The 27,679-nt window shown below is 40.8% G+C and overlaps 1 protein-coding gene across 1 annotated transcript; it reads right to left on the bottom strand.

The window, feature by feature from the left end:
• Positions 1–985: 985 nt before the first annotated feature.
• On the bottom strand, positions 986–27,234 carry erlin2 (ER lipid raft associated 2). Its single transcript, XM_084054026.1, has 13 exons — positions 27,168–27,234; positions 24,200–24,307; positions 23,456–23,537; positions 22,873–22,919; positions 21,270–21,331; positions 20,896–21,021; positions 20,251–20,324; positions 18,897–18,955; positions 15,290–15,381; positions 12,565–12,654; positions 10,831–10,910; positions 2,689–2,842; positions 986–2,408 (listed from the first exon to the last, which is right to left on the bottom strand). The coding sequence occupies exons 2-13, from the start codon at positions 24,304–24,306 to the stop codon at positions 2,368–2,370; spliced, it is 1,014 nt and encodes a 337-aa protein (XP_083910152.1). The 5' UTR covers position 24,307; positions 27,168–27,234; the 3' UTR covers positions 986–2,367.
• Positions 27,235–27,679: the final 445 nt, after the last annotated feature.

The following is a 27,679-nucleotide window of genomic DNA, read 5'->3' as shown; positions in this document are numbered from 1 at the left end:
TGCTTAGTTTTTGAGACCAACGCAATCAACCTTATATTAAAGGAGTAGTTCACCCAAAAAAAGTACTTATTTTCTATCAATTACACACCCCATGAAGCATTGAATTCATGGAGACTTTATAGTTTTTGTCGCATTCATAAGCCAATAATTTGATTCAAGGCTTCATGGGGTGTCAAATTGATTTTTAAAAAAAGAGTATTTTTTTGGGTGAACTATTCCTTTAAGGACAAATACAGGTGCAACAATCTACCCTGGACTTACAAGCTAATGATCAACATCCTTAGCTAGAAACAGCCAGTGAAGTGACCAGAAGAGCTCCATGAATGCACAACAACGCAACCAAAATGTCCAGCAAAACCTAGATTAAAAATACTTGACATATGGCAATAGATTGGAGAAAAGAAATGAAGAAAGTCGAGGTAAAGCCAACACATATGGAAGCAGTCTTATTAAAGTGATGAAAACTCTTATCATTACCATCCTGTTGATTATGTCCATTCAACACGCTTGCAACTTGTTTGGTCTTAAAACAAAATGATCAGTTTCATTTTAACTAAAATAGGACAACAAAAATGTAGACTTTAAATCGGTCCGTTAAGAAAACACAGCAGACATGTTCTTTGGAAAATACATAAGGAATCAACATGCCCTTTAGGATGAAGGTTGCACAACATTAAACTGATATCACTAAACAAGCGTTAAACACATGTTTTTTTTACAGGCTTTCAAAGGCTGTATCAAAACACATTTCACACTATTTTGAGATGCATAGTTGGTTTTCCCAGCACCTCAGTTTCAGTCAAGTATTTGTTCAATTCACAATTTAAATAGTTGACAACAAAAACTATGGAATTAGGCTTTTTCTAAAAGTTTTCTAGCAAAATTCAAGCATGTTCCTGATCTTAAAAATAACAAAACATGCAAAAACCCTGTAGCCAAGAAATATTACATTGAAAATCAAACAGACCACTTGAACAACAGACGGTTTAGATTTTGGTCCCAAATTGATGACTTAGCTGAAACGCTTTTATTTTTTTCTATTCTGCGAGTGCTGGTATTCTTTTTTTCATTTGTTTTAACACTTTTTACCAGGTACCAGATTACTAACATAGAAAACATGTTTATTTTGTACATACAGTAGACTGCAGACTTTACTGACAGATGCTGACATAACAAATCCTTCAATGGATGTTTAAAAAGACAATTGTAAAACTATTCTCATTTTACTAATTTTTTAAGTTCAGTGCAATTCTTGTTTTAAAAGGTACATTTCAGTAGCCTGGCATTGCCAGACTGATCACGTGGGATTCAATCACAAGTTCCTCCACTGATACCGTGGAGGAATCCCACGTGATCAGTCTGGCAATGCCAGGCTAACATTTCAGAGCAACACACAATATAGGCTGGTGAATGTTCTTAAGGAAAAGTTGTTGACATTCATTTTCAGTTGGTCTCTGATTTCCTCATAGACTGGTACCACACACTAACATTTGTCCTTAATTTTCCCTTCAGTATCAAACTTAACCCCTGGATCTGATCCCCTCCCCCGTATCGTCCTCCATACTTACTCTATTATGCCCTTTCCTTAACATTTAAGAACACTATCATGAGTATAAGATCACGTGGGAACTAATACTCTTTTCCATGGAGAACATAGTAGCATTTATAATATCCATTACATTGGCAAATGTAAAATGCAGATATAACTCACTCTATTGTGACATTTTGTCCTTATATTGCTTTACATATCGTTGCTGTCAGGCAGAAACCTTTATCTCCATATTTCAACTTTTTATGTTTTCATAAATTAATGCTCTACTTCATCATACAAGTAGTGAAAATAGCAGATCTACAAGCTCACAACACGATGCGACGCGTTGTGAGCTTGTAGATCGGCTATATATACACGTTTTTTAAAATTATACAAAAAGGAGCAGTTTTGAACATACAAGGTTTCTGCCCGACAGCGTCGATATCTGACCGCCAATTGAAAGTGAAAAAGTTATGGCCTCTAATTAAATTCCTGAACCTGTACCAAAATTCTGATGAAGCAGAATTTCTTGTGATCAGCAGAAGAAAGTGATGTGCAACATCCTCCAAAACACAGCCAGAAACATTTGTATGGGATCACACCCTTAAACCAGTTCAGTACATATTCACTGCAATGTTCAAATATCCCTTGTGCAATAAAGACATTAAAGAACAAACAAAAAATAAATGGAGCGGTGACATTACATACAAAAGGCGACAACACCTTGCTTTCAACATCCATTGATATTTGCTTACAGTACAGTATACTTTCTGGTCAGTACAGGCAGAGGGGCTTCCCTCATGGGGTGGGAGTATTACGAGCTGAGGGGTCACACTTCAGCCTGCTGGTCCTCCTGCCAGGGGTGATGGTTCTGTGACTTGATTCAGAAGAACAGGATCAGACTCAACTGCGAGTCATAAATTTTACAATGTTTGATTCCATTCAGGACAGAAGTTCACATAACTGAAGTAAACACTGTAACAGAACTGAGGTAAACATTGTAAAATATGCTCACTGTTGAAGACAATCCAATTTTATTTGAATAGGCATAGGATTATGTGCTGATTGGTCAGAGTACAGTGGTGTATCTACAAGCAGATTGTCCTGTGGGTCACCCCTCACCCTTCCCCTTTATTCCATGTCCAGGACGGGCTCACCGAAGATGTCCATGGCTGCAGATGCCTTGATGGCTGAGCCTGGGGATCCGGAGTCCACAAACATTTGGGGGATGTCGTTACCAAAGTAGATTTTACTGTTGGAAGCGATGGCCTTGAACTTCATCAGCTGCAGATACTCCGGTGTTAGTTTCATCTGCAGGCGGAGAAAGATTGTTTGCTCAATATTGCTATAGTAACTGTGATAAATCTGAGCATCACTGTGTATAACGATGGCTCTTGTCTCATGCTCCAACATGTGAGTGTGACCCGCGAAGGGATCCAATCTGGCCTGCGGGATGATTTTGAGAATCCACAACCATTTATTCTGTATCTGTGCGGCAGATGTTCTCACGCCTGCTGCAGTAGCAACAGCAACAACTACAGTCGTATTTAAATGAACAATAGACAGTGATACTTATTTAAATATCTACAAATTAGACATTGGATCCAAGAAAAATCTACAGACTTTCCAAATATCCCAAATAAATCCCCTTTGGAAGATCACATGGTTAGTGCACTTGTTACCTCTACCAAAGGTCTAACATCCTCCATTTATAGTATTCTAAACAAAAATCTGCCGATTTACAATGCAATGACTTTTAAACATAAATGGGAGACAGACTTGGGGTGCACTTATGATGATGCGGATTGGCAAAACATTCTTGAAAGATCTCAGAGAGTGTTGATTTCTACAAAACATAGACAGATGCAATTTAACATTTTTCCGTAGAACTTACTTTACCCCACTCAGATTGCACAAGATTGATGGGAATATTTCTGCTCTGTGCCAAAGATGTAAAGTATCAGAAGGTAACTTGGTTCATATGTTATGGAGCTGCCCATACTTAGATGATTATTGGAAGTTCATCTTATCCAGTGTCTCGGAGATCGGGTAATTTCTTTGACGTTCTTCCATCATTAACTCCTAATAGTTGATTTTTCTCCTTTTTTTTCTTATTATATTTGATATTGTCTGAAAGGTGTTGTGAAAAGAAGAAAAAAAAAAAAGGAAAATAAGAGACTGTTGAGAGTTGAGTAATGTACCATTCTGGGAGAGGAGTGGGGGGAGGGTCTGGGAGGACTGTTTATGTATTTTTGTCGTTTTTTCTTTGTGTTTTTTGTGTATCGTGTCTTTTCCTTTATTCTTTGTCTTTTTTATTATGTCTTGTTTACAAAAAAAGAAAAAAGAAATGTGATAATGATATGTGTACATTGTGCAGTACTAGAATAGACAGCAGTCATGCAAACAGCCCCGAGGTGAAAAAGGTGACAACATGTTGTTTTCTTTCGGTTCAGGTGTCACACAATTGCCCTATTTGGGTTCAAAAAGGTGACTGTAGCTGAAAAGTGACACTTTTGCATGCCTGAGACAGTGATTGGTGGTTTTTGAGGTAGCGGGGTCACGCTCCACCCCCAGTCTATCCAAATTGAGTTGTACTCTTTGAAATTACAACATGGACACAATATCATGACAAAATATGACAGCTGAAAAGTGAGTTTCATTTTCCTTTATCGAGCGAGCGACTAAGGCAGTTTTTTCAAATTTAACCCCTGTGACCCCACACTCTTTAATGTTGGCAGCTCCCCTATTCCGGCAATGTGGAAAGAGAGGTTGGCAGACAAGCTGTCCGAAAGACCTGGAGTTTTCTCACTGGAGGAGTGGGATGTCGGGTTGGCCAAAGAGGTTGAGCATAATATTCGGCTTAGTGACTCTCGTCCTTTCCGAGAGCGCGTCCGCCGCCTGGCACCAGCCGAAATTGACGATGTCCGCCGACATCTGCAGGAGCTCCTCGCCAATGGCATCATCAAAGAGTCGCGCAGCCCCTATGCCTCCCCCATAGTAATAGCCCGAAAGAAAAATGGCAAGATCCGAATGTGCATTGATTATCGCACTCTCAATTCCCGCACCATACCTGACCAATACACTCTACCTCGAATTGACGACGCCTTAGCCTGTCTCACAGGTTGCAAATGGTTCTCTGTGCTGGACCTCCGTAGTGGATACTATCAAATCGCCATGTCAGAAGAAGACAAAGACAAAACGGCATTCATATGTCCACTCGGATTCTACCAGTTCGAGCGCATGCCTCAAGGCATAACCGGAGCCCCCGCCACTTTCCAGAGGCTTATGGAAAGGGCGGTGGGGGACATGAACCTTCTGCAGTGTCTCGTCTACCTCGATGACATAATCGTGTTTGGGCGAACATTAGAGGAACACGAAGAGCGCCTGTTAAAGGTCCTTGACCGCTTGGAAGAGTATGGCCTCAAGCTTTCAATTGACAAATGTCAGTTTTACCAACCCCAAGTAAAATATGTGGGACACATAGTGTCTGAAGCCGGGATAGCCACTGACCCTGATAAAGTAGCAGTTGGTGCTAAGTCCTTTGGAGCTCCTGAGTCAGGACCAACTACGAAAAGCCCAGGACTTAGATCCTGTCATTGGCGTGGACAAACAGGGCTTAAAGAATGGAACATGGCCTCCAACCACAAGAAGTAAAGATCCAGATGCTTCGCTATTGGCCCGGGAAGCGCCCAAACTGGTAGTGAAACGTGGGCTGTTGTACAGAAGGATCATGAGACCATCTGGAATCGAAGCACTGCAGTTTGTCCTACCAAGTGACTACAGACTCACTGTTCTAAAGTCACTGCATGACGATGCAGGTCATCTGGGAGTGGAGAGGATCACTGCCCTTACAAAAGACCGATTCTATTGGCCCAGAATGGCTTCAGACATCGTGCAGTACATAAAGACTTGTGGTAGATGTGTGGCCCGTAAGACGCTGCCTCACAAGGCGGCTACCTTGCACCAGATTACCAGCAGTGGCCCTATGGACTTGGTTTGCATGGACTTCCTGTCCATTAAGCCAGATTCAAGAGGAACTGCGAATGTCTTAGTGGTTACCGACCACTTCACGCGATACGCTCAAGCCTTCACCACCAAGGATCAACGTGCCTCGACCGTAGCCAAGATCTTGGTGGAGAAGTTCTTTGTACACTATGGCCTGCCTGCTCGCATCCACTCCGACCAGGGGCGCGATTTTCAGAGCCGCCTTGTCAAGGAGCTCCTAGGAATGTTGGGCATAAAGAAGTCAAGAACGTCCCCTTATCATCCACAAGGTGACCCGCAACCAGAGCGGTTTAACCGCACCCTTCTTTCTATACTGGGAACCCTCAATCCTGCACAGAAACAGAAGTGGAGCCAGCACGTGAGCTTGCTTGTACATGCGTACAACTGCAGCCGTAATGACGCCACTGGTTACTCGCCCTACTACTTAACACATCCACTGCCAAGGGCTAATCTCAGAATATACTCACCAGTGCCAAGGTTTTTTTGTTGTTTTTTGTTTTTTCCACGTCGCCATATAACTTGTTAAAATCCAAAAAAGTGAGCTCTGCTTTGTTTACATACATCGGCGAGATCTGGCTGCGTCTACTGCAAAAGACCACGTGTCAAACGGGGCAGCCATGTTTGAGTTCTGACCGTTTATGTTAACATGGGAAATGCGAGGAGAAAAACTACACGGCCCTAAAATGGAGTTTTAGTGTGCGCCTTAGAATGGAGGCCGACGGGAAATAAAAAACGGGATCGCAAATAGTTTCCACTTCCGGTGGTGTTACACTGAAAATGGTCCGTGTAGAAAATTAAAAAAAAAAAATCGAAAAAAAGGAAAAAGCCGGACCGTAGCACTACGGTCTCGGCGCTTAACAGTTGGATTTAACGGACCGTAGGACTACGTTCTTGCCGGTTAATGTGTTAATGTTTGGCCGAGAGGCAAGGCTTCCAGTTGACGTGTGTTTCGGGACATCACCAGATGGCGAAGATGAAACCACCTAACTGCAGTATGTGGACCAGATGAGAGCTGAATTGAAGCATGCTTATCAACTGGCAGTTGATGCCGCTAACCAATTACACAACCGGAATAAGAGACGTTATGATGCCAGTGTGAGAAACCAGGTTCTAGAGAAAGGAGACCAAGTTCTCACTCGGGCCACAGGACTGACAGGGAAGCATAAACTGAGTGATCGATGGTTTTCAATCCCGTATGTCATCATTGAGAAGCTCCCTAACATACCAGTGTACCGGGTAAAACCTGAGAGCGGAAGATGCATTGTGAAAACCCTTCACCGTGACCATCTCCTCCCTATAGGATGTCTGGTCAGGCTCTCGAATGGTCCAGAAGAGACCAATGTACCTCGTCGACCGGCCACCCGAGCAGTCCCAGAAGTGGACACGCAAGAGGATGAAAAAGAAGAAGAGGAAGCAGAACAATCTGAAGGGTCAGATTCTGAAGATGAGCGTTCTGTATACATTCCTAATTACACAAAAAGTGTCTCTGAGACACTAAAGCCCTTTGAGCAACGGCTGAGTCGAGCCTTACATCAGAACAATGTTCCTCACGTTCCGGACGAAGTTCTGGATGCGTCAGACAGCGAGTCTGACCAACTTCATACAGAAGAAGAGGAGATTGAGAATGTGGCACAACTAGAGAACCCTGTACCGGTCGCAGGACTTGAAGGAGAAGACATGACAGACGTCTGCACTGAAAGATTGGCCGATGGAGCTACAGAAGTCCTCTCTGCCCCACGTCCTTAGAGGGAGGTGAAGCCAGTCACTCGACTAACCTACAATGCCCTTGGCCATTCTGTAGACCAGCCAGTGGTCGTGGTACACCGGGGAATGAGGATATCCATCAGCAGCAACACAGACACTTCCCTTTTCATATGCCCTGCCCTTTTCCAAGCCCCAAGTACATACTCCCCACCCATGGCCACATATACCTGTCTGAAGTATTTGTTAAGTTAAAGTCTGATGGGGACATTCAGACGTTTAGAGGGGGGAGCCTGTAACCCCTGGGTAATTTCCCCAGCGTTAATATGTGCCTAATTCAAAACCTTAGAATTAGACAGTCAATGTAATAAGTCAACAGGTCTGTAAAAGCTAGTACCACTTTAATAAATCAGTCTAACCTGTGTTCCTTTTAACTACCTCTGATTGGTCTCTATGATGGTCCATCACTTTCAAAGCATATGATTGGTTGGGGGGCGGGACGAGCTGAGATGTGTGTGTGTGTGTGTGTGTGTGTGTGTGTGTGTGTTTGATTGATTGATTGATGTACTTTATTTAGTAAGACATGAGAACAGTACATGACAGTACATAACAGTACATGGAAGTACAAGTTCGCAATACAAGGTCTACTAAACTGGATAGCTCAGTTAAGCACGTAGCTTGTTTAAGATGAGATCCCCATGCACACAAATCATGTTGACATATAAGAGACAGACAGATATACACACTACTATACAGAATGTCATACAATCAGTTTACAGGTTACTGGTATGAAGGGTGAAAAATATGTACAAAAAAGAAAGAGAGGGGGGGGGGGGGGTTAGGTTAGGACATGGGGTAGGTTAGGACTTGGACAGGGGCCATTTTTGAATTGCAGCCTCCTGAAGGTGTATCTTTAGGGCATTTTTGAAAGTGAGTAGGGTTTTGCACTCCTTTACTCCTTTTGGTAGGGCATTCCACATTTTAGATGAATAGCATGAGAAAGAGTTCATTCCCTTTGTTGTGCCAAATCTGGGTTGAACATGGTTTGTGGAGCTGCCTCTGGTGTTATGATCATGGACTTGATTAACATTTTGGAAGTATTTTGACAAATACAGGGGGATCCCAATGTTGTGGTGTATCTTGAAGACCAGGCCCATAGCAAGTTGCTGTACTCTGTCCTCAACCCTAAGCCATCCAAGCCTAGCAAAATGATCAGGGGTTAGATGGGTTTTGTAATTGAGGCCAAGAAGTAGCCTTACAAGTTTGTTTTGGGATGTTTGGAGCCTTGTTTTTAGGGCCTTGGAGGTGTTGTGATACCATGAAGTGCATGCATAATCATAATGACCTTGTATGAGGGCCCCTATAAGAATCTTCAGAGTATTCTTACTGACTTTACGAACAAGCCTCCACATCCTCCGTGTTATTTTGTGGACCTTTTTGATCGTCTTTTCAGCGTTTTTGTCACCTGAGAGGTTTGCCTCCAAGATGGAACCCAGGTAGGTAATTTCCTCCTTTCTTGTGATAACATTTTCACCCACTTTGATCGTGAAACTCTCAGCCTTTCTAAGGTTAGGGTTGGACCCAAAGAGGATGGATTCAGTTTTACCCAGGTGTAATGAGAGTTTGTTGTCGGAGAGCCAGATGCAGATCTTGTTGAGTTCAGTGCTGAGAGTTTTCTCAACCTGCAGCCTGTCCCTGTCCGAGACCAGCAGAGCCGAGTCATCTGCGAACAGGAACAGTTTGCAGTCGCAAGCTGAGGACATATCATTCACATATATCAGGAACAGTAGTGGTCCTAGTATGCTTCCTTGAGGAACACCACAAGTCACTGGGAGAGGAGGGGACTGGGTGCCGTTTACTTCCACCACTTGCTCCCTCCCCTCCAGGTAGGATCTCATCCAGTTCACCGACGTGTCATCAAAGCCTATTGCTTTGAGCTTATTGATCATAATTGGGTGATTAACGGTGTCAAAAGCCTTCTGGAGGTCCAGCATGACCATGCCGCAATATTTGCCCTTGTCGACATCTTGTTTGATAGAGTCGTTCAAATAGAGAAGGCATGTGTCAGTGGAGTGGTTTGTTCTGAAACCAGATTGGAATTCGTAAATTAGATTTTTTTCAGCAAGGTACTTATCAACCTGTTCATAGACTATTTTTTCCATGACTTTCGAGGTGGAGCTAAGAATAGAAATAGGGCGGTAGTTGCCAGGGTCTAATTGGTTTCCTTTTTTGTACAGAGGGGTCACTCTTGCTTTTTTGAAGTCGTTAGGGACCCGTCCCTGTATGATGGAGAGGTTTATTATGTGGGTAATGATTGGGGCAATGGAGGCGGCTGAGTCTTTTAGAAATTTAGCGGGGATGTTGTCGGGACCTGTGGCTCTGTGTTGTTGGAGTGCACTCAATTTTTTAAACACCTCATCTGTTGACACAGGGGAGAGTTTAAAATCATCTTTGCGTACACCCTGTTTATCGTAAAATGAATCAACATACTCTCCACCATGACTCCCAGAGTGAGGGGGTAGTTTTTCAACTAACTCTGAGGCCACGGTCGTGAAGAATATGTTGAGGATTTTACTCACTTCCCGTTTGGATGAAATGAGAGTGTCATTCACCTTGAGGTTTATGTTTGTAAACCTGGTTTTCAATTTCTTGCTGCAGCCTAGTAGGTGTGTGTGCTTTGGAGGGAGAAGTTTGGTGAGTGAAGAACTCTGTTCTTCACTCATATACTCTGTGCTTAAAGGTCATGTAAGTGATATTTTTTTGTAAAGATAATTGTTAAAAAGCATTATATTCTGATTTTAAAAAATGTGTTCAGTAACAGGTCTTCCCATCTCTCCAGCTCTTTAATAAACAGAAAATATATTTTTTGGTCAGGATACCAATTTCATCAAATTAAGTGAGAAATCACACAGGATACAGGATAAACAAGTGATCCTGTATTTAGTCAGGGGATATTAAAAACATCTGGGAATAAATTCCTTACCAAGAAATGTCTTCACCAATGTGTTCGTAAAGGTGTCTAGTAACACATTTCACAAAGACTGAAATGGGGAATCTGTGACAGCTGCTGAAAGTTGGGGTACCCTTAACCTTAAGCGGGAACATTTTAAAGAAAGAAAACACATAGCCTATGCAATGAGCTGGAAAGGTGGGCTTGGATAATTTTCTGCCAAGGAGGGGTTTTGGTGGAAAACAAATGCTTGCAATGGATACAGAAACAAGGAAACACTCTCTAGTTTGACCCGTCACATGCTACTTAAAGCAGAATTACATTTTGCATTTTTTTCCCGCATAAGGTTAAGGGTACTGATAGGGAATTTTCCCATAGCTTTGGTGCAGCAGCAGATTTAAACCGGGAGCACATATGAAGAGGTCATATGCATTTCTGGTTTAAATCTTCTGCTGCAACCAATAAGAAGTGCAAAGGTCAGTCTATTGTCCAGAACATATTCCTGTGATTGTAGCATATCCACATTAGAGAAAAGAGCTAGGTGATCAATTTGCGGAAAATATGTAAGAAGAAAGACATAAGGATTTCCGTGTGTGTTATGATGTGTGACATGTGTCACCGCATCTGTATCATAATCTCTCACCTTATTGGCCTCAGCTAATTTCTGTGCTGTGTAGAATTCTGCATCTGCCTTGGCCTTCTGCCTGGCAAGGAAAGCACCGTCTACAAATCCAGACAGTTAGAGATGTTGTCAATTATGAGAAGGAAAGAGACAAAACAACAATTACCGAAGACAATTGTCTCTGTGTGTATGTGGGTCAGTCACAAAGGGCTATTTTGCAGACAGTTTGCTCCCATACTCACCCGCCTCATCTTTTTACACCGTGGCCAAAGACCAAGTTGTTTGTGAGCAGGATTTTTCTAAATGTATGTACAGTATGTCTGTTTGTTCCCTCAAAAGTAGACGGATGACAAACTATGCTATATTTAACAGTGCCTGCCTCGAACTAGCCAATCGCAACCATACAACTTAACTGGTGCAAGCCGACATTAGATACACCAACACCAAAATGTACATTTATAAACGTGACAAGTCTTGCAAAGTATCAGTAAGTCTTAATGTCCAATAGTTGTACTCTGTTACTTTAAATGTGTGCTTATGATCCGTTTGATCACAGTTTTTAATATTAGAAACAAATCACCATTCAACATTCCTGTACATCGGAGGTCCTTAAAGCTGAGAGCCTTAACCACTTAAACTCTCTATATATTAGGCACCGACTGGTACAGTGGTTTGCGAGATTTGCTGTGCACAATAATAATGTATTATTTTTATAATCTAGAGCTGTTGCAATGCTATTTCATCAAATGAATAAAAAGAATTGTTGACTGAAATAATCTGCCATTTTAATCAGTTAGTAATAGGGATGGAGCTCGAAAACCGGGTCCATTATATACCCGGGCATGAATTTATCGAGACCCGGTTTTCGATAAGCTTTAGGCTTGTCGAGCCTGTTATCGAGTGTAGCGACCCATGACATCATGTCTAAACTATCAAAACAAGAGGCGATCAAGAAATAAATCTAATCACCCACGCTGGCACAAACATGTTGGTCTAAAAGTGTATTGATAGCTGCAAGTTGTGCCAAACAGCGCTGTCCGTCCCTCAGTCTATCGTTGCCGAAAATGGCAGATCTACAAGCTCACAACGTGGTGCGAACAGACGCAGTGTGAGCTTGGAGATCGGCCATGTTTGGTGCGTGACACCGTCGTACGATGAAGTATACATTGCGCTTTTAAAGTGACAGTACACACATTAACCGTTTCTTCAATATTATTTTCCAAAAGTAAAAAGGTCACTTGCCTTCTATCTGTTAGAAAAGTACTGTATTTGAATGCCCTAGTAAAATGTAGTGCACGTGATATATTTTGGTTAAAACAAAGAAAAAAGAATAGAAAAAATAACTATGCATTTTTTGTTTATAAAAAGTTGAAGAGACATTTTATAGTAATTATTACAGTACTATTCATAATATAAAGCCATTTAACACTTATTGCACATTATATGAATGGTTGTTTTAATGATAGGCAAAAATATTTTTTACTTTTGTCATCTTCATTTAATTTTAGATAGTGGCCAGCCACAAACTCACTGTCACAACTGGCCAATAAAAAAAGATACCGGTTCTGTTCAGAATTTTTCGCCTCACGTCTTTTTTCTTAACAATAGAAAAAGATCGATAGTGGGCTCGATAAAAGCTCGGTTCGATAAGCAGGTTCGATAAGGTGCTCATTATCAATAAAAATTAACGAGCTCCATCCCTAGTTAGTAATTGACACAATCAATATAATATGACTAAAATCAGAGTCTACCAACCTTCAATTTGAGAGATCCTTTTCTCTGTCTCCTTTTCCATGACCTTCTGTCCATACTTGATCTCAGCCACTTGGGCCACCTTCTCAGCCTCTATAACAAAGAGAAGAACACAACTTTCAAATGTGGCATAACATAATCAGATGCAGTAAATGTTTTTTTTTGAACACTCATCTTTTATTTACTTTAATTACAAGCTAAAACATTAACCGTGGTTGTAAAAAAACAAAGTTGTCCTTTAACATCCATCATTACCTTACTGGAGTAAGATAAGTTTAGTATAGACATAAAAAAACTACATTTAAACACAGGTCTTTGAGAAGTAAAAGGAGCATGTTGTCAGTGCTGGCTGTTGACCAACACAGGTAAAAGTTGAACTCATTCTTTGAGTGAGTTTTCTTTCTACTTGACAAATAAGTCTGACTGTACAAAAAGGAGACATGTGTAACACATATGATCCCAGTTTTTAACGTTAAAAATGAATCTCCATTCAACATATTTCCTGTACACCGGAGGTCCTTAGGCTGAGAGCCTTAACCAATTAAAAAGATATACTTTGTTGAGCAGTTGGCTGTCCCCCAGCCTCACCCCTCCTCCACCAGCACTCTTCCCGGAATATCCCAATCCTGTTTTGGTTTCCATCTGTGTAAGACGGTCAAGCCATTCTCCAGGCTGAATGAGGGGTCTGTAGTGGTACTGTGTCAGTGGGTGACACCGGCTGACACGCTCAAGAAGAGAATGACGTCTTTTTTTATAAAGAAGAATGCCAGTTTTACAGGAAACCAGCTTCTCCCAAATACTCCTGTAATCCATGCAGACTCACCCTTTATCTTTGTGTGTGTAATGGTTAACCATTTAAATGTGTGTCACTACCCGTTTAGGACTAATTCACCGAAAACTGTTGTTTTTAGCATTGTAAATGCAGTGACTCCTCACAAGTAAATTCATAAAGTAAAAAAAAACAAGAACAAATTACATAAGTAATGTCATTGTGATACCGGATTGTAATTTAATGCATGAACCCTTTCCGATGCCCTTTTATTTTCTGTGTATATAAAAAACATATATCCCCTATCAATTCTTTTAGATACACCAACATTGTTCATGTGAACTTGTGAAGCAGTTCGTTTATTCTACTTTATTGAAATGGCTGGCTCGATCCAGAGCTGAGGAACCGGGCTGGATGGGAGAGTTCAAATGACGTAGGTGTTCAATGATTGGTTAAAAAAGCAACACGTGGAAATGTTGTGGTATTTATATCACAACTTCCTCAGAGTCCTTCTGACCCTCTATGGTCTGCCTGTGGCCTAATTCTATCTATATGCAACATCTCCGCAACTTCCAAAACATTTCTAATCTAAATTATGTCAGAACAAACACATTGGTCAGTGGAGGAGACATTGGGTTAATCGCTGCCAGGTCCAAACCCAACGTCCAACTGCAACTCAACGGAGTGAAACAGCCGCAGCCTGCATTGTATGGTATGTTTCCCAGTAGACACATCATTGCAGTCAAGCTATAGTTGATCATCTGTGTGTAGAGCATTTTTTGTCTCCGCGAATCACTTTAATTATATCTACATTGTTTTAAAGGGATACACGGGAGTTCAGAGGTAAATAAACACCAGCAGTACTTTTCCCCGACCACCAGGCAGGGGGTGACGCAAGAGGGACTTCCATAGAGAGGTACGTTTGAAGGGATGGTGCCCCGAAAACAGGTTGCTTTATTGGGATACAATTTGCGGAAGTGCTGGTTCTCTGAATTTTTATTTTTAAATAGGCTCTTTCATGATAAATTGACCACATATATGAAGTTAAACAACTAAATTCTATCCACACGCTATCTTAAAAGTAAATTCTGTGCCTCAAAAACGAAGTTTGAGAGCGTTTTAAAACCGAAAGTAAACGTTCATACGGACACGGACGCGCACATGCGTGCGTTAATTTACGTACCGGACATAAACATAGAACACATAAATATTAGGGAAAATACGGATTTCAGAAGGAGGACTGTGTTTCAATAGAGGAAAACACCCCAGCATCATTATATAGTGGCTGATAGAGGGGAAAAAATGCAAAATATATATATATATATATATATATTTTAAATTTAGGCTTAATGTTCCCTACAATACCTTTAAAAATCACTATTTTGCCTATATTTTGCATGGGATGCAACAGGCTGCGTGGCCTGCTCCTCTAAACGGGCAAAGCGATATAACATATAGTATAGTTAGCTGCCTATGTGTCCAGTACCAGTTATTATTAAATCAGTATAGCTATCATATTCTAAAAATAGAAACAAATACCTTGGTACTTAAGGTTCTTGAGTCGTTAATGGTCCTTTAGAAAGTCTTTCTGACCGTCTGCTTTGGCTTCAGACGTCAAATATAACTTTGAAAAGTGTAATGTAACAGAGCTTAGTGAAAGTCTCTCCGCACGTTGAGTGATAAACAGTCCATCAATGGAAACATACATTTGTGTAAATATGATGTCATACTACGTTTAAAACCCATTTAGACCTGGAACACCTAAATGTTGTTATACCTTTCAAGCCGGTAACACCTCTGTGTGTAGTTGTTGCTATATACATTTAGCCCATTTAGCCTCAGGTCTAAATGGGCTAACTGCGGAGCACTACACATGTATATGTTTACAAAAAATGACAAAACGCCCATCCCCTGTGTGTGTTATTTAGTTATTGCCAAACATGTGTTTCATCTTCTCACCAATCACAGCTTTTATCCTCTCCGTCTCTGCCTCCTTCTCCACAACCTTCTGAGTCTGTGCTGTAATTAGCAGCTTGGTCTTCTCACTCTCCCTGCAGGCAAAACACACACACAAAATATTTATTTATGGCCACACAAACAGAAGTACAAGAATGCCTTGTACAAAGTACAAGGCAGTCAGATAATGGGAAAACAGCCAGTTACAAAGTGCATATGAGGCAGAACATTATTATATACAATAACGTCGGCATACTTGTCAAACATAGCAGTCTAAGTTTCACAGCGGAATAAGAATTTACCACCTGGGTTTTACTACAGACACAATCTGGGAACCCATCGCCAAATGAAAAGGAAAAAAATCACACCCTGTGTGAAGAGAGTGGTGCCTTTGATGAGCCCCGTATTGATGTTGTCATCAATGTTTGTTTATTGGACATACATACATACATACATACATACATACGGACGGACACACGGACAAAGTCAGATATAGGAGTGGTTGGCACCACTCAAAAACAGCACCCTCTGCTGTTTTTGACTATCTCAGTTGGCTCTGGGAGGAAGTTGACGTAGCACCCGTGCGCAAGGAAACCGGGGTTTTGGTCTGCCTTCAGCGCATCACTTCCGGTGGTGCGACTATGTTTTCATTCCCACTAACAATATTTCTACACGGAACACTAACACCACTTCTCCCAGAGAACATGATCGTTTTGGTTATAAGCCCACTTGTTTCTATGATGAAAGAGTAAGTCAAAATGTGAATATCTTTCCGTGGTTTTGTCTGCTCCGCGGACGCTATTGTTAAATTAGTTTCGGTTTGTTTCGAGTGGGGAAGGATCGACGGACACGTGAATCCCGGCCACTACATTTGATTGGGTAAAGCGCGGCCTGCTTCCTGATCTGAAGGCACGCCCACTTGTAGGCCAGTGCGTACGCGATATGACGAACCCCCCCGACAGATTCAAACGCAGAGCAGAATCTGTTCTTGAGAGATTACTACAGACATAGCAGACAACAATAATGGGTAAAGGAAGCAACGCCTACTCCACACACATACACACACACACACACACACACACACACACACAGACACCATCTCAACCAATCACAGAGACTGGGGACGTGTTTTCAATATAAAGACGGAAGCACGGTAAAACATGACACCCCTTGTTTAAGTTTCACAGCGGAATACGAATTTACCACCTGGGTTTTACTACAGACATCTGTAGGACATGTGGATACCTTTAACATTCACGATACGACATCGGGTGATGATGATACATGAACACAACTAAAGTTTTGGGCGCTCTGAAACATCACTACATCAGTGCGGTTCTAAGAGGCTGACATGTTTGTGCCTGCGTGTGTGCCTTATGAGTCAGCTGTCAGAAAGAAACGTTCAACTTTCTGCATCTTAAAAACAGATGAGCCAGAAATGTACGGTTGATAAAGATAGATCAGGGGTCTTCAACTAATTGTGAACCAGGGGACCACCACCCTGACTGAGAATCAACCTGGGGATCACTGTTGTGTTAAGTTTAATTAAAGGTGGGTTGGGGTGGCCCTTGAAGAACCAACCACTGATCTCTTCCTCTTACTTTATCCAACCTTCCATATTAAACTAATTTGTAACATTTATGAGTAAGAAAACACATGACATTTGATGGCCACATTTCCAAATAATGACACTATCCCTTCTTGAGATTATAACTCCCTTTTCTTAAAATTTCTTGACCTCAGCCTTCCCAGTAACTGACCACATTGACGCTTTATCTTAGGTCACCAGGTCATTTAGCACAGGGGTTCTCAAGTAGTGGTCCATGGCATGATTACAGGTGGTCCATGTCTGTCTCTTCTTGGCTAAAGAGGTGGACAGGGGCAGCGTCTCATGTTATTTTCTTCGATTAGCCTGGGATCAATACCATTTTCGGGTTTCTGATCCAGTCTGGAGTGGAAATAACTTGACGTCATCAGGCGGACGGAACACACGGCCAGAACCTCCGTCGCTGTGCACCTCCAAAATGATTCGCCTAGTTTAAAATGTGTTTAGTTTGGTATCATCGTTTAGTTTCTTTTGATATAATAATCGTTTGGTATGTCCATCTTTTAATATAACTCGTAGTGCGACTAGCGAGACTAAACCAATTGATTTGCATAATGTGGGGAACAACAACAATGCAACGCCAACCGGAACACACCAACGGAACACGTTTTTTTTTAAACTTTTTTCTAAACCGGATCCACGGCTCAGTTTTACAATGAATACCAGGCTTTTCTCCACGGTAGATAGCCTGGTGACGAGTGCTAGTGTGGAAATACCACTCTCACAGACATACATTGTTACAAAAGGTAACATACATTTTGCTTTCACTGTCTGACAACTCATCCAGAACTTCACAAGGGACTGTGTTTCATTCATGAGTATGATGTATTTACAAACTGTCTCTTGAAAGAGTATGTGGACAATGAGCTGATCCTCTTCTGTAGTAAAAATTGAAGTACTTTTGGAATTGAAACACAAGCCTCCTCCAATGACCACTGATGTGCTTCATTACACTGTCCTCATATCACACAAATACCAAATTACTAAGGTTCTCCAAAATAAAACAAAATAAAATGAACAAAAAACAATCTTCACTTTTCTACATTACTGAATGGATGGCCAGGGACCACAGGCAATACCTTCACGGACCACCAGCTGAAAACCTCTGAGCTAGATACATCTAGCTGTCTATCTATGCAAAGTCAAAGAACACAAGGCAATGCTTGGCACAAGGTAAGACATAGCTTTATTTAACAGCGCACCCCTGCAGTTAACTTACTTGCAGGGCTGTAATAGCAAGCCTTTTCCCCCTCCTTTTAGTTGCAGTTTTGGCCTACTGTAGGCTTTGTTGTTGTTGTTGTGCCACTCACCATGCAACTATATTGATTTGGTTGTTGAGGTTAATGTAGGCTGCTTGTTGTTGTGCCACCATGCAACTAGTTTTTTGGTTGTTAATGTATTAGTTTATTCCGCGACTGGCTTTCATACAGTCGCGGAATGTATGACTTATAATATATCATATATGATGAAGTATGACTGGTCATACAGTCATACTTTAGTTGACAGTCCTTAGCACCTGATTCCCTTGCAGTCCCTCGTTACTGCACACTCTCACAGTTATAGGGAGAGCAGAGACGATCACGTGTCCCCCCCGATACGCATGATTCTTTTCACCCGACAGTGAGAAGTTTCACCGGGAGGACGTAACACATGCAGGGCTGTGGGACAAATTGGGAACTGGCATAACGACAAAATTGGGAAAGAAAAAAGACAAAACACAAATTGCGTGGAGAATAGTTTCATAAGCCAGTGCAGCACAATACTTTTTGGTTTGTAGGGGTCCGGTTGGTCCAATAGATTGTCTCTAGGTCCCTTTAGTTTGTATTTGTTCGATAGGATGACTGATCAGTTGGTTAATATCCTTTGGTTGCATGCTTTCACTACTTCATTATAGTTTTTATATAAAAATAACAAAATGTAATTCCCATGCAGATTTTTATTCCCAGCTGATGAGTGGAATGTAAATACACACAGTCACAGACAGCATGGGGTCTGGGTACTTACATGATCTCGTAATTCCTGCGAATGCTCTCTGGGATGTTGGGCTTCGTGACCCGGACCGCCTGTGTACACAGAGAGAGTGGGGTAGGGTGTCCCGAGGGAAGAGTATGGAATTATAAATAGATGGATGGACAGACAGATAGACAGACAGAGAGGTGTGAGTTAACAAGACTGTGAAATAGGGCAACAAATGAGATTAAATAATGTACTATAACAATGAGAAGTGAGCAGGACGGCCCTATGGGACAGCTTTTAAGGTTGCTTAAAGTGACATTTTCACCAACCGGAAGTGGTCAGATAAAGCCTGCTGGAGAGCAGCCCAAAAACAAAGACCGTTCTGTTCACTTCACTGTTGTTACCCGCTGTGTTATGAGCTCTTAGGAAAGCCCCAGTATTGTTTATTTTTGAAGAATTACGAGCACATTGAGGCCTCAATGCTCTCATTGGGGCATTAAAATAGTGGGAACATTGCTCAGGGGGGAAACCACTAAGTTTCCTTTTAAGGTCAGCAAGGACAGTGACTTATGAATACAAAAAAATGGGGGGAAAAGCTTGTTTATAACTATTATAAATGCCGTAAGCGGTGGAGATTCATTTTTAAAAGATGACTTAATTGAAGGCTGTGTCATGGATACCATTATCCATTAAGTTGACTGAAGACTAAACAATCTTCTCAGTCTGAGGCATTTATCATCATAATAAGAACTTTGTCCATGTTGACCGTTAAAGACCCACTCCCCCCAAAATTATGTTTTTTGTTTTGTTAATGCTTTTTTCTTCTTCTTCAAGCAACCATGAAAATCCTGGTATTTAATTGCACACTGCATATCTCCAAGCATTAATATTGAATTTTACAACTAAAATCTGTTTTCAAGCTAAGAACTTTGTCCATGTTGACCGTTAAAGACCCACTCCCCCCAAAATTATGTTTTTTGTTTTGTTAATGCTTTTTTCTTCTTCTTCAAGCAACCATGAAAATCCTGGTATTTAATTGCACACTGCATATCTCCAAGCATTAATATTGAATTTTACAACTAAAATCTGTTTTCAAGCTAACGCTAACTGAAAACAGGTTTGACGAAGGGCACACAACTCAGACGAGGAGTGACATTACACACCGAATCAGAGCCTCGCTAAATGCAGCATTATTCAATTAAGTTATTATTATATAGTGTACTGTGCACAATAAAACGTATGTCTTCTTTTATTTTCCTGAACCGATTATATGACACAGGTCACAAATCCTTAACAAATATTGTTTATTAACAAGAAAAGGAGCCTGCTTAGACCTAGTGGTACAGCTTACTAATGCTGTTCCACACAGTTTACATTAACCATAACTTGAGTTCTGCAATACCTGTATGATAAGACCAGGGGCCATGGATGTTAGATCCTCCTGTAGTGTTTTCTTCAGATTCTCATCGATCACATCTGAGGGAAATGATTGAGAGAGTGACCAGTGATTAAGATGAGATAGTGAGGAAGTTTATTACAATTGAGAATAACTGCTCAGCTGAAATATAGCCTTCCTCTAAAGTTCAGCCCAGCTCAGTCAACCGTTTTGTTTTTTCACGTTCTCCAAAATTTTGGCTAAACCCCCCAATGTTCGTGAGTTTCACCGAGAGGGCGATAACACATGCAGAGGAGGACACTATCCCCGTTTGGGGAATGTCCCAACGTGTAGGAGTTTCCAGTGCAGCAACAGACAACCACCCACCAACACCAGCAGCTGAGTTCGTTGAGTGCTTGGCGGAGCCGAGACGCCGTGGAGGAATCGAAACAGAGTCGCCATGGTGGTGGGCAGGAACTTTACCCCTGCGCCACCTGGATGCCCCTTAACCACATGCACTCTACTGTACAACAGCACATGTATGAGCTATCAACAAAGCCAGCTGTAAACAATAGGGACAGGAGTGTGGACCACCTTATCCCACCTTTATTTTCTCCCAGCACTTATTTCTTGCATGACTATTTCACATGGCATCAATCCTACTACACTTACCAAATAAGCCAATGTAGACCTCCTGTAGCGAGTGCACACTACAGAATTGATTGAGCTCATGATGCACTTTGTTAAATATCAAGGCTTTGTCATAGTCAGCTGTGAAGTTCCTCACAATGTCGTACACTGAAAAGAAAGAAATAAGCACTTAGGGAAGTCATGAATCACAGTGCATGGCTATTTTCACTCCTGTTACAGCCAAATGTGATTGGGTTGTGTAATGTGTCTTTCGTTGTCCAGACAGCTTAAGATATTGTTTCACAATCATACTGAGCTGGTTGCCCTTGTTGGTAAAATCCAAAACTAATAGAAAGTGATTTATGATTAATACATAGTGTGATGCTCTTGGCCCTTCACATGGTTTATGAGCTTACCTGCTGAAGGAACAAGATAGTTCACCACTTCTATGCGGTCAAAGTAAATCATCACTCCCCCACTGAGGAAAGAAAATATAATAACTTAAACACATGACCTTTGCTGGACACTTTCATTCAAAGCATCATTCAGTATCATGAGTACGTTTTCAGGATGGGTGGTGGGCCCAGCAGGGCTGCCAACATTGGACAGTCAGAATCCAGGAGATTTTTTTGGGGGGGGTGGTTTGGGGTAATTGGTCAAGTTATTAGTCAACATTTTGTACAATACAACACTCTAGAATGTGTTTTTGGAGGATAATATTAAAAATCATTGAAGTTCAAAGTAGAGTTTCTCTTAGAGGTACAATCTTACTATAATGTAATAGTCAATTAACTGTAGCCTCACCTCATTACTTGAAAGTGAATATCACTGTATGATTGCATACATTGACCACACAACCCAAGCGGGGGGTTTGGGGGTCCTCCCCCCGAATTTTCTTTAACATGTTAGATGTAATTTCCTGTGTTCTGGTGAATTTTGGGAGTTTGATCCAGGAGAAATCTAGGAAAAATGACAATCCAGGACTCCAGAAGGACATGTGGCGAACTCCAGGAGACCCCTGCAGGATCCAGGAGGGTTGGCAGCCGTGGGGCCCAGTGGCAAAGGGCCATTTACTCCTAACTTAGTAATATTACATGAAAGGGTGATCATGCTGTACCATTACTGCCACAACAATGATTCCTGTTAGTATCACATTTCTAATAACTTTAGTCAACAAAATGGAGAACTCTAAGTACTGTAGTTCTAAGTACTGTAGTTCCAATAACCTAGTATAGCAACGTAACCACAACTAGATAGACTAGTGTCTCTGCTACCATGAAAATGTGTTGACACTTGATACTGTTTCTATCAATGGCGGAATGATATTTAGTGATAAGGCACGTTTCAATTGTGCACATCAGGTGCTTTCTAGTTCTGCTTTCTAGTGATTTGATCATGGCTGGATCTATTTTCAACCAATCAAAATACATGGCTGGAACTTTGTGCACAATAGCAGTTAAATATCATGCCACAACCATTGGAATGAACCACTAGAATACATCTGGTAGCGCCACCACATGGAGAATAGAACCCCTGACTGTGGCAGTATTTGGATAAACTGGGTATAGTACAGCATAGTGTCATGTTGATCTAACCAGAACCACCGTATAGAACACAGTAGTATGCAGGACTGCACATGGCACAAGAGTAGGGATCAAAATACAATGCCTTGTGCTGCACGGTTTAAGTGACTTTGGGTATATCTTGAAAAGTGCAATATAAATTGTATGTATTAAAATAGTCCCAATATTTTTTGGAATTAAAATAATAAATGTATAATAAGGGGAGGGGGTTTAAGTCAGCACCCAGAAACACAGTTACTGTATAACAGGTGTAAGATAAACCCTACTGACAACTTGTATTGCAATAGTATCAGTATCAATCAATTTGACAATGGTCAAATTGGTTAATTTGGCCGAAATTTCAATATTCAATATTGTGCAAGTTGTTCAATTGTTGAATGGTAAAGAGAGAAATATAGGATGACTGGGCTACAGTCAACAAAAACAGCAACACTACCTTGTGCCGCACGGTACATTCTTCACCTCATCAGTCTGCAGTGTCGTCTAAAAGATGAAGGGAGAAAGACTAATTAATCATCAGCAGTCAATTATTAAAATTTTAAATTGTGATATTTCAATTTGAACTGTTCACAAAATACAGTTCTGTCTCTACTTTAGCTTTCAATTCGGAGGTATACACATGTCGTGTATATACTGTATATACACAGATCAGCAACCTGAAAAGTGACTTGATGGTGCTTATTTGACTCCGATGAGGGCACAGATTTTACCAAATGGAACGCTCTATTATTTTTCACTATTCAGAGCTAAATCAATACTGAGGATTTTACAGTGTTTTACAAAATGTCATACTGCCAACTAAATGACACGTGCAATACAAGGAACTGTAATGTATTAGATATTTGGCACGCAGATGCACATAGATGACATTGGCACCTCCGTCAGATGACAGTTCAACATTAGAATATAATGAAATAGTACATACTATTAGTAAATACTATACAGCATTATTCAGTAGTAACTTTTATTAGTCCAGACAGAGTTCAATTGGGCTGCTAGAAGAACCCAATCAGACTGACCTGAACAGGTTTATAAGTGGTGATAAAGGGAAGCATCAAGTGAAAGCCAGGACCACTGGTGGCTGTCAGGAGAGCTCCTCCCCTATGACACACACACACACACACACACACACACACACACACACACACACACACACACACACACACACACACACACACACACACACACACACACACACACACACACACACACACACACACACACACACACACACACACACAATTTAAAACATGGCAGGGAACACACAGAGAAACAATGTGGATTGCCATGTTGACAGTATTTGCCATATGGTTGGTTTTGTAGGAACATTACATTGTAATATCCCATCTGTTCTGTGATTTACTCTACTGCACTGGTTGTCAACATGGGGTCCAGGAAACCCCAGGGGTCCTTTAGGGAGTTCCAGACCTAGGGTGATTGATAGTTTAGGAACTAAATGGACCTTCATGGGTCTGTGACTCTCTGAGAGTGTACAAATGGAACCAAATGGACCCTTACACTCTCAGAGTTAAATTAAAGTAATACTAAGGATATAGATTAGGGTCCCAGAGAAATGTGTATCAAATGGGACCTAATGCATATCAAATTAGGGGTCCTTGAAATTAAAATGGTTGAGAATCACTGATTTATTGGATGATGCATCATAGCTTTGGAGCAGATGTTCCTTATAGTTGCACTGATTAGTGGTTTACCATGAAGGCCGTGAATGACCCCTGAAGAAACCTTTGAAGCTTTTCTCTCACCTGTAATAAACTCCGGTGTGTCCCTCCTCGATCTTGTGGACTGAAGCCAAAAGTGCTGCACCTGCAATAGCTGCGATGATTGAGAATATGGCACTCCACTGTGCCATCCTGAATACATTTTAGAAGACAAATAAGTTATGAAGGAGCTCATATCATAGTTTACTATGATATATTTACAAACTGATCAATGTAATTAATTGATTATATATATATATATATATATATATATATATATATATATATATATATACACACACACACACACACACACACACATACACATACACACACACACACACACAGTATGTTTTTAAACAATCGATCATCTTTTTTTTTATGATAATACATTCATTTTGGGGGAAGACATTTAAATGTTGCGCTTCTTTCCCCACAAGTTTTAACAATAGGCATAACAGCCGATCTACAAGCTCACAATGTGTTGCGAAGACTCGCAATGTGATGCGTTCACTTCTTTGATCGGCTGTTTTCACTATTTTTGTGTGAAAATGTTGTATAACAAAGTATTAAATGATTACATGGTTAATAATACTACTAGTCGATTTAGTCGATTAATTAAAAAGATCAATTCGATTGTTTCCGTCGATTCATTTATAAAATTGTATATATTAAAAAACATGCTTCTTGATTATCCGATTAATGAAAAAAGTAATCAATAGAATAATTAAGAAATGAATTGATAGCAACTTAGATGCTATCTGCATCTAAGTTGCTATCTTAGATGCTATCTGCATCTATGTTAAGTTGCAATACCCTCCATTGACAGCCCATTCATGAAACAGAAAGGTCCGATCTGATTTTATTAAACAACGATAAACTCACCAATATTGCACCTGTATGGACAGCTGGGATTGTCCTCTTTGTCTCTGTCAAGTCTTTGTTCCACCACAAATCCACCATTGACATGTTATTAGCAACTTTCTGTCAACAAACTCAGTGCAGTCTTGATTTTGTTTTCTGTGTTCGAGTTTGGAAGGGATACAATAAGAGTGGGCACTAAGGAAGAGTTGGCACCTCGATGTAAAATTGGCTATTTTGTCCAAAATGTTAAAAAATAATATTTGAAAAATGGTGAACATGCACAGTACCTCATTATCAAATCTTATCCTTCAACTTCTTGTTTATGTCCCAAAATGACTGGATATACAGGTTTTGTAGCAATTGTAGAAATATCAGACATTGAATGTTAAAGCATGTTCTAATCATGTGTACTTTACATTACTTAATACCATTTTCCAATGATTCTATTTTTTTACATTTAGGAAAAAAATAACACAGAGGTGCCCACTCTTCCTGTTACCTATGCCGGACGTGGAGTGATTTAAAACGAGTGCTTCCAAATTCGAACACAGAAGAATCATCAGGAGTTTATTGACAGAAAGTTGCTCATAACATGTCAACGGTGGATTTATGTTTTCTCTTCCAAACAAAGCCTTGACAGAGACAAGGAGGATAATCCATCTGTCCGTACAGGTGCAATATTGGTGAGTTCATCGTGGATTAATACAATCAGATGTCGGTTTCATGAATGAGCTGTAAATGGAGGGTATTGCAACTTATAGATGCAGGTAGCATCTAAGTTGCTTGCGGCTAGGTGTAAGTAAGAGCTTTGAGACCCACTAGTTTACAGTGGTGTTAAGTAACTAAGTACATGTACCCAAGTATTGTACTTAGTACAATTTTGAGCTATTTTTACTTTTTCAGTACTTTTACTTCTACTCCACATCTCAGAGGCAAATATTGCAATTTTACTCCACTACAATTATTTGAAAACTTTAGTTACTATGCAGTATTATAAAACATACATTAACCAGTATATTTTGATACCAATAATGTTGTACTTTTACTCAATTCAATGGGCTTTATTGGCATGAGAAAACATACGTTTACATTGCCAAAGCAGAAAGCACAATACAACAATACAGCAATACAATCATTGCAATTGTGTTTACTCAAGTAACATTTTTAACACATGCCTTTTACTTCTAACAATGTATTTTTATATTAATGCTACTTAGTACTTGTACTTAAGTCAAATAAGTGAGTACTTCTTCCACCACTGTCTGCTAGTTTATCGCCTTTGAACGAGCTTAGCCAGACATGGGAGTGACCAATGACCTTCTCTCAACCTAAGAGGATTGACAAGAGTGTGAACCGAGTCCTTATCTCTCTCTCTCTCTCTCTCTCTCTCTAGTCCTCCTTCAATGTTTGGAGAAACACATAGAAATTAAGCGGCCAAAAACATTATCCTTCAGTTTTCATTTGCAGCACTGCAACAGTGTGCGATATAATGGCAGTACAAATTGAACCCTTACAGTACATGTCAAATTCAGCTATTGATTTGACCCCGGGACAACTATAATAATAATAATAATAATACTGACTTTATTTATGTAGCAGTAGTTTATGTTTCTCTTTTTCTTACAACAGTGGTTTTCAACCTTTTTCATGTCAAGGACCCCCAAATTCCCACATATTAGCCCACGGACCCCCCATTTGAAAAGATATGCCAGGGACTCAACCATTTTGATTTCTTGGGGGTCCCAATCTACACTGTATCATGATTAGTGTTCATTTAACTCTGAGAGTGTACAAATGGAACCAAATGGACCCGGGGGTTCCATTTGTACACTCTCAGAGTTACAGACACATACGGGTCAATTTGGTTCCTAAATATTAATTTGGCTGGGGACCCCCTGGAACCCCCTCAAGGACCACTGGTGGACCCCGGACCACTAGTTGAAAATCACTGTCTTACAACAGTTAGCTTAAGTGTGGCATCATGGCAGCTAGTATTCACTGACAGTGGTCACTCAGGGCAACACTTGCGGCAAAGTTGGAAAACATTGTTGTCCACCTTGCCTTCGAATGTCACACAGACGTGATATTTAACTGCATAAAGGAGATGGTTCGTTACAAAACGGTGGTGTTTTGGGTCCATTCGACCTACCTGTGTTTTCTTCAGAAGCTCACACGACGGATAAATAAAGCAAACACCTCTAATGCATGGTTTGCTTCCGCACTTTGCGTCACACGTCACCGTTTAGGCCAACGTCAACGTGCTTGCTGCTGCTGCTTGGACGCAGCGTTGCCAGATTGTGTGAGAGAAGCAAGCGGCCAGGCCTACGCGATCAAAAAGGTCAACAAAACAACACGCTATTTGTGGAGGATTGATCGTCTAGTCAGTAAGAATACTCTGAAGATTCTTGCAGGGGCCCTCATACAAGGTCATTATGATTATGCATGCACTTCATGGTATCACAACACCTCCAAGGCCTTAAAAACAAGGCTCCAAACATCCCAAAACAAACTTGTAAGGCTACTTCTTGGCCTCAATCACAAAACCCATCTAACCCCTGCTCATTTTGTTAGGATTGGATGGCTTAGGGTTGAGGACAGAGTACAGCAACTTGCTATGGGCCTGGTCTTCAAGATACACCACAACATTGGGATCCCCCTGTA

Source organism: Gymnoscopelus microlampas (assembly GCF_963454915.1).
Source record: "Gymnoscopelus microlampas genome assembly, chromosome: 4".
In the NCBI taxonomy this organism is placed as follows: Eukaryota; Metazoa; Chordata; class Actinopteri; order Myctophiformes; family Myctophidae; genus Gymnoscopelus; species Gymnoscopelus microlampas.
Note: the sequence above shows the minus strand (reverse complement) of the source record. Positions and strands in the feature narration are given on the sequence as shown.

What these genes read in the sequence shown, in the direction of transcription:
- erlin2 (XM_084054026.1), bottom strand. Translation starts at nt 24,306, where the DNA reads ATGGCACAGTGGAGTGCCATATTCTCAATCATCGCAGCTATTGCAGGT. An exon ending in AATGTACCGTGCGGCACAAG is followed by an intron (nt 21,332 to 22,872) that starts GTAGTGTTGCTG and finishes TTCTTTCCTCAG; the next exon opens with TGGGGGAGTGATGATTTACT. An exon ending in CTATCTTGTTCCTTCAGCAG is followed by an intron (nt 21,022 to 21,269) that starts GTAAGCTCATAA and finishes CTTTCTTTTCAG; the next exon opens with TGTACGACATTGTGAGGAAC.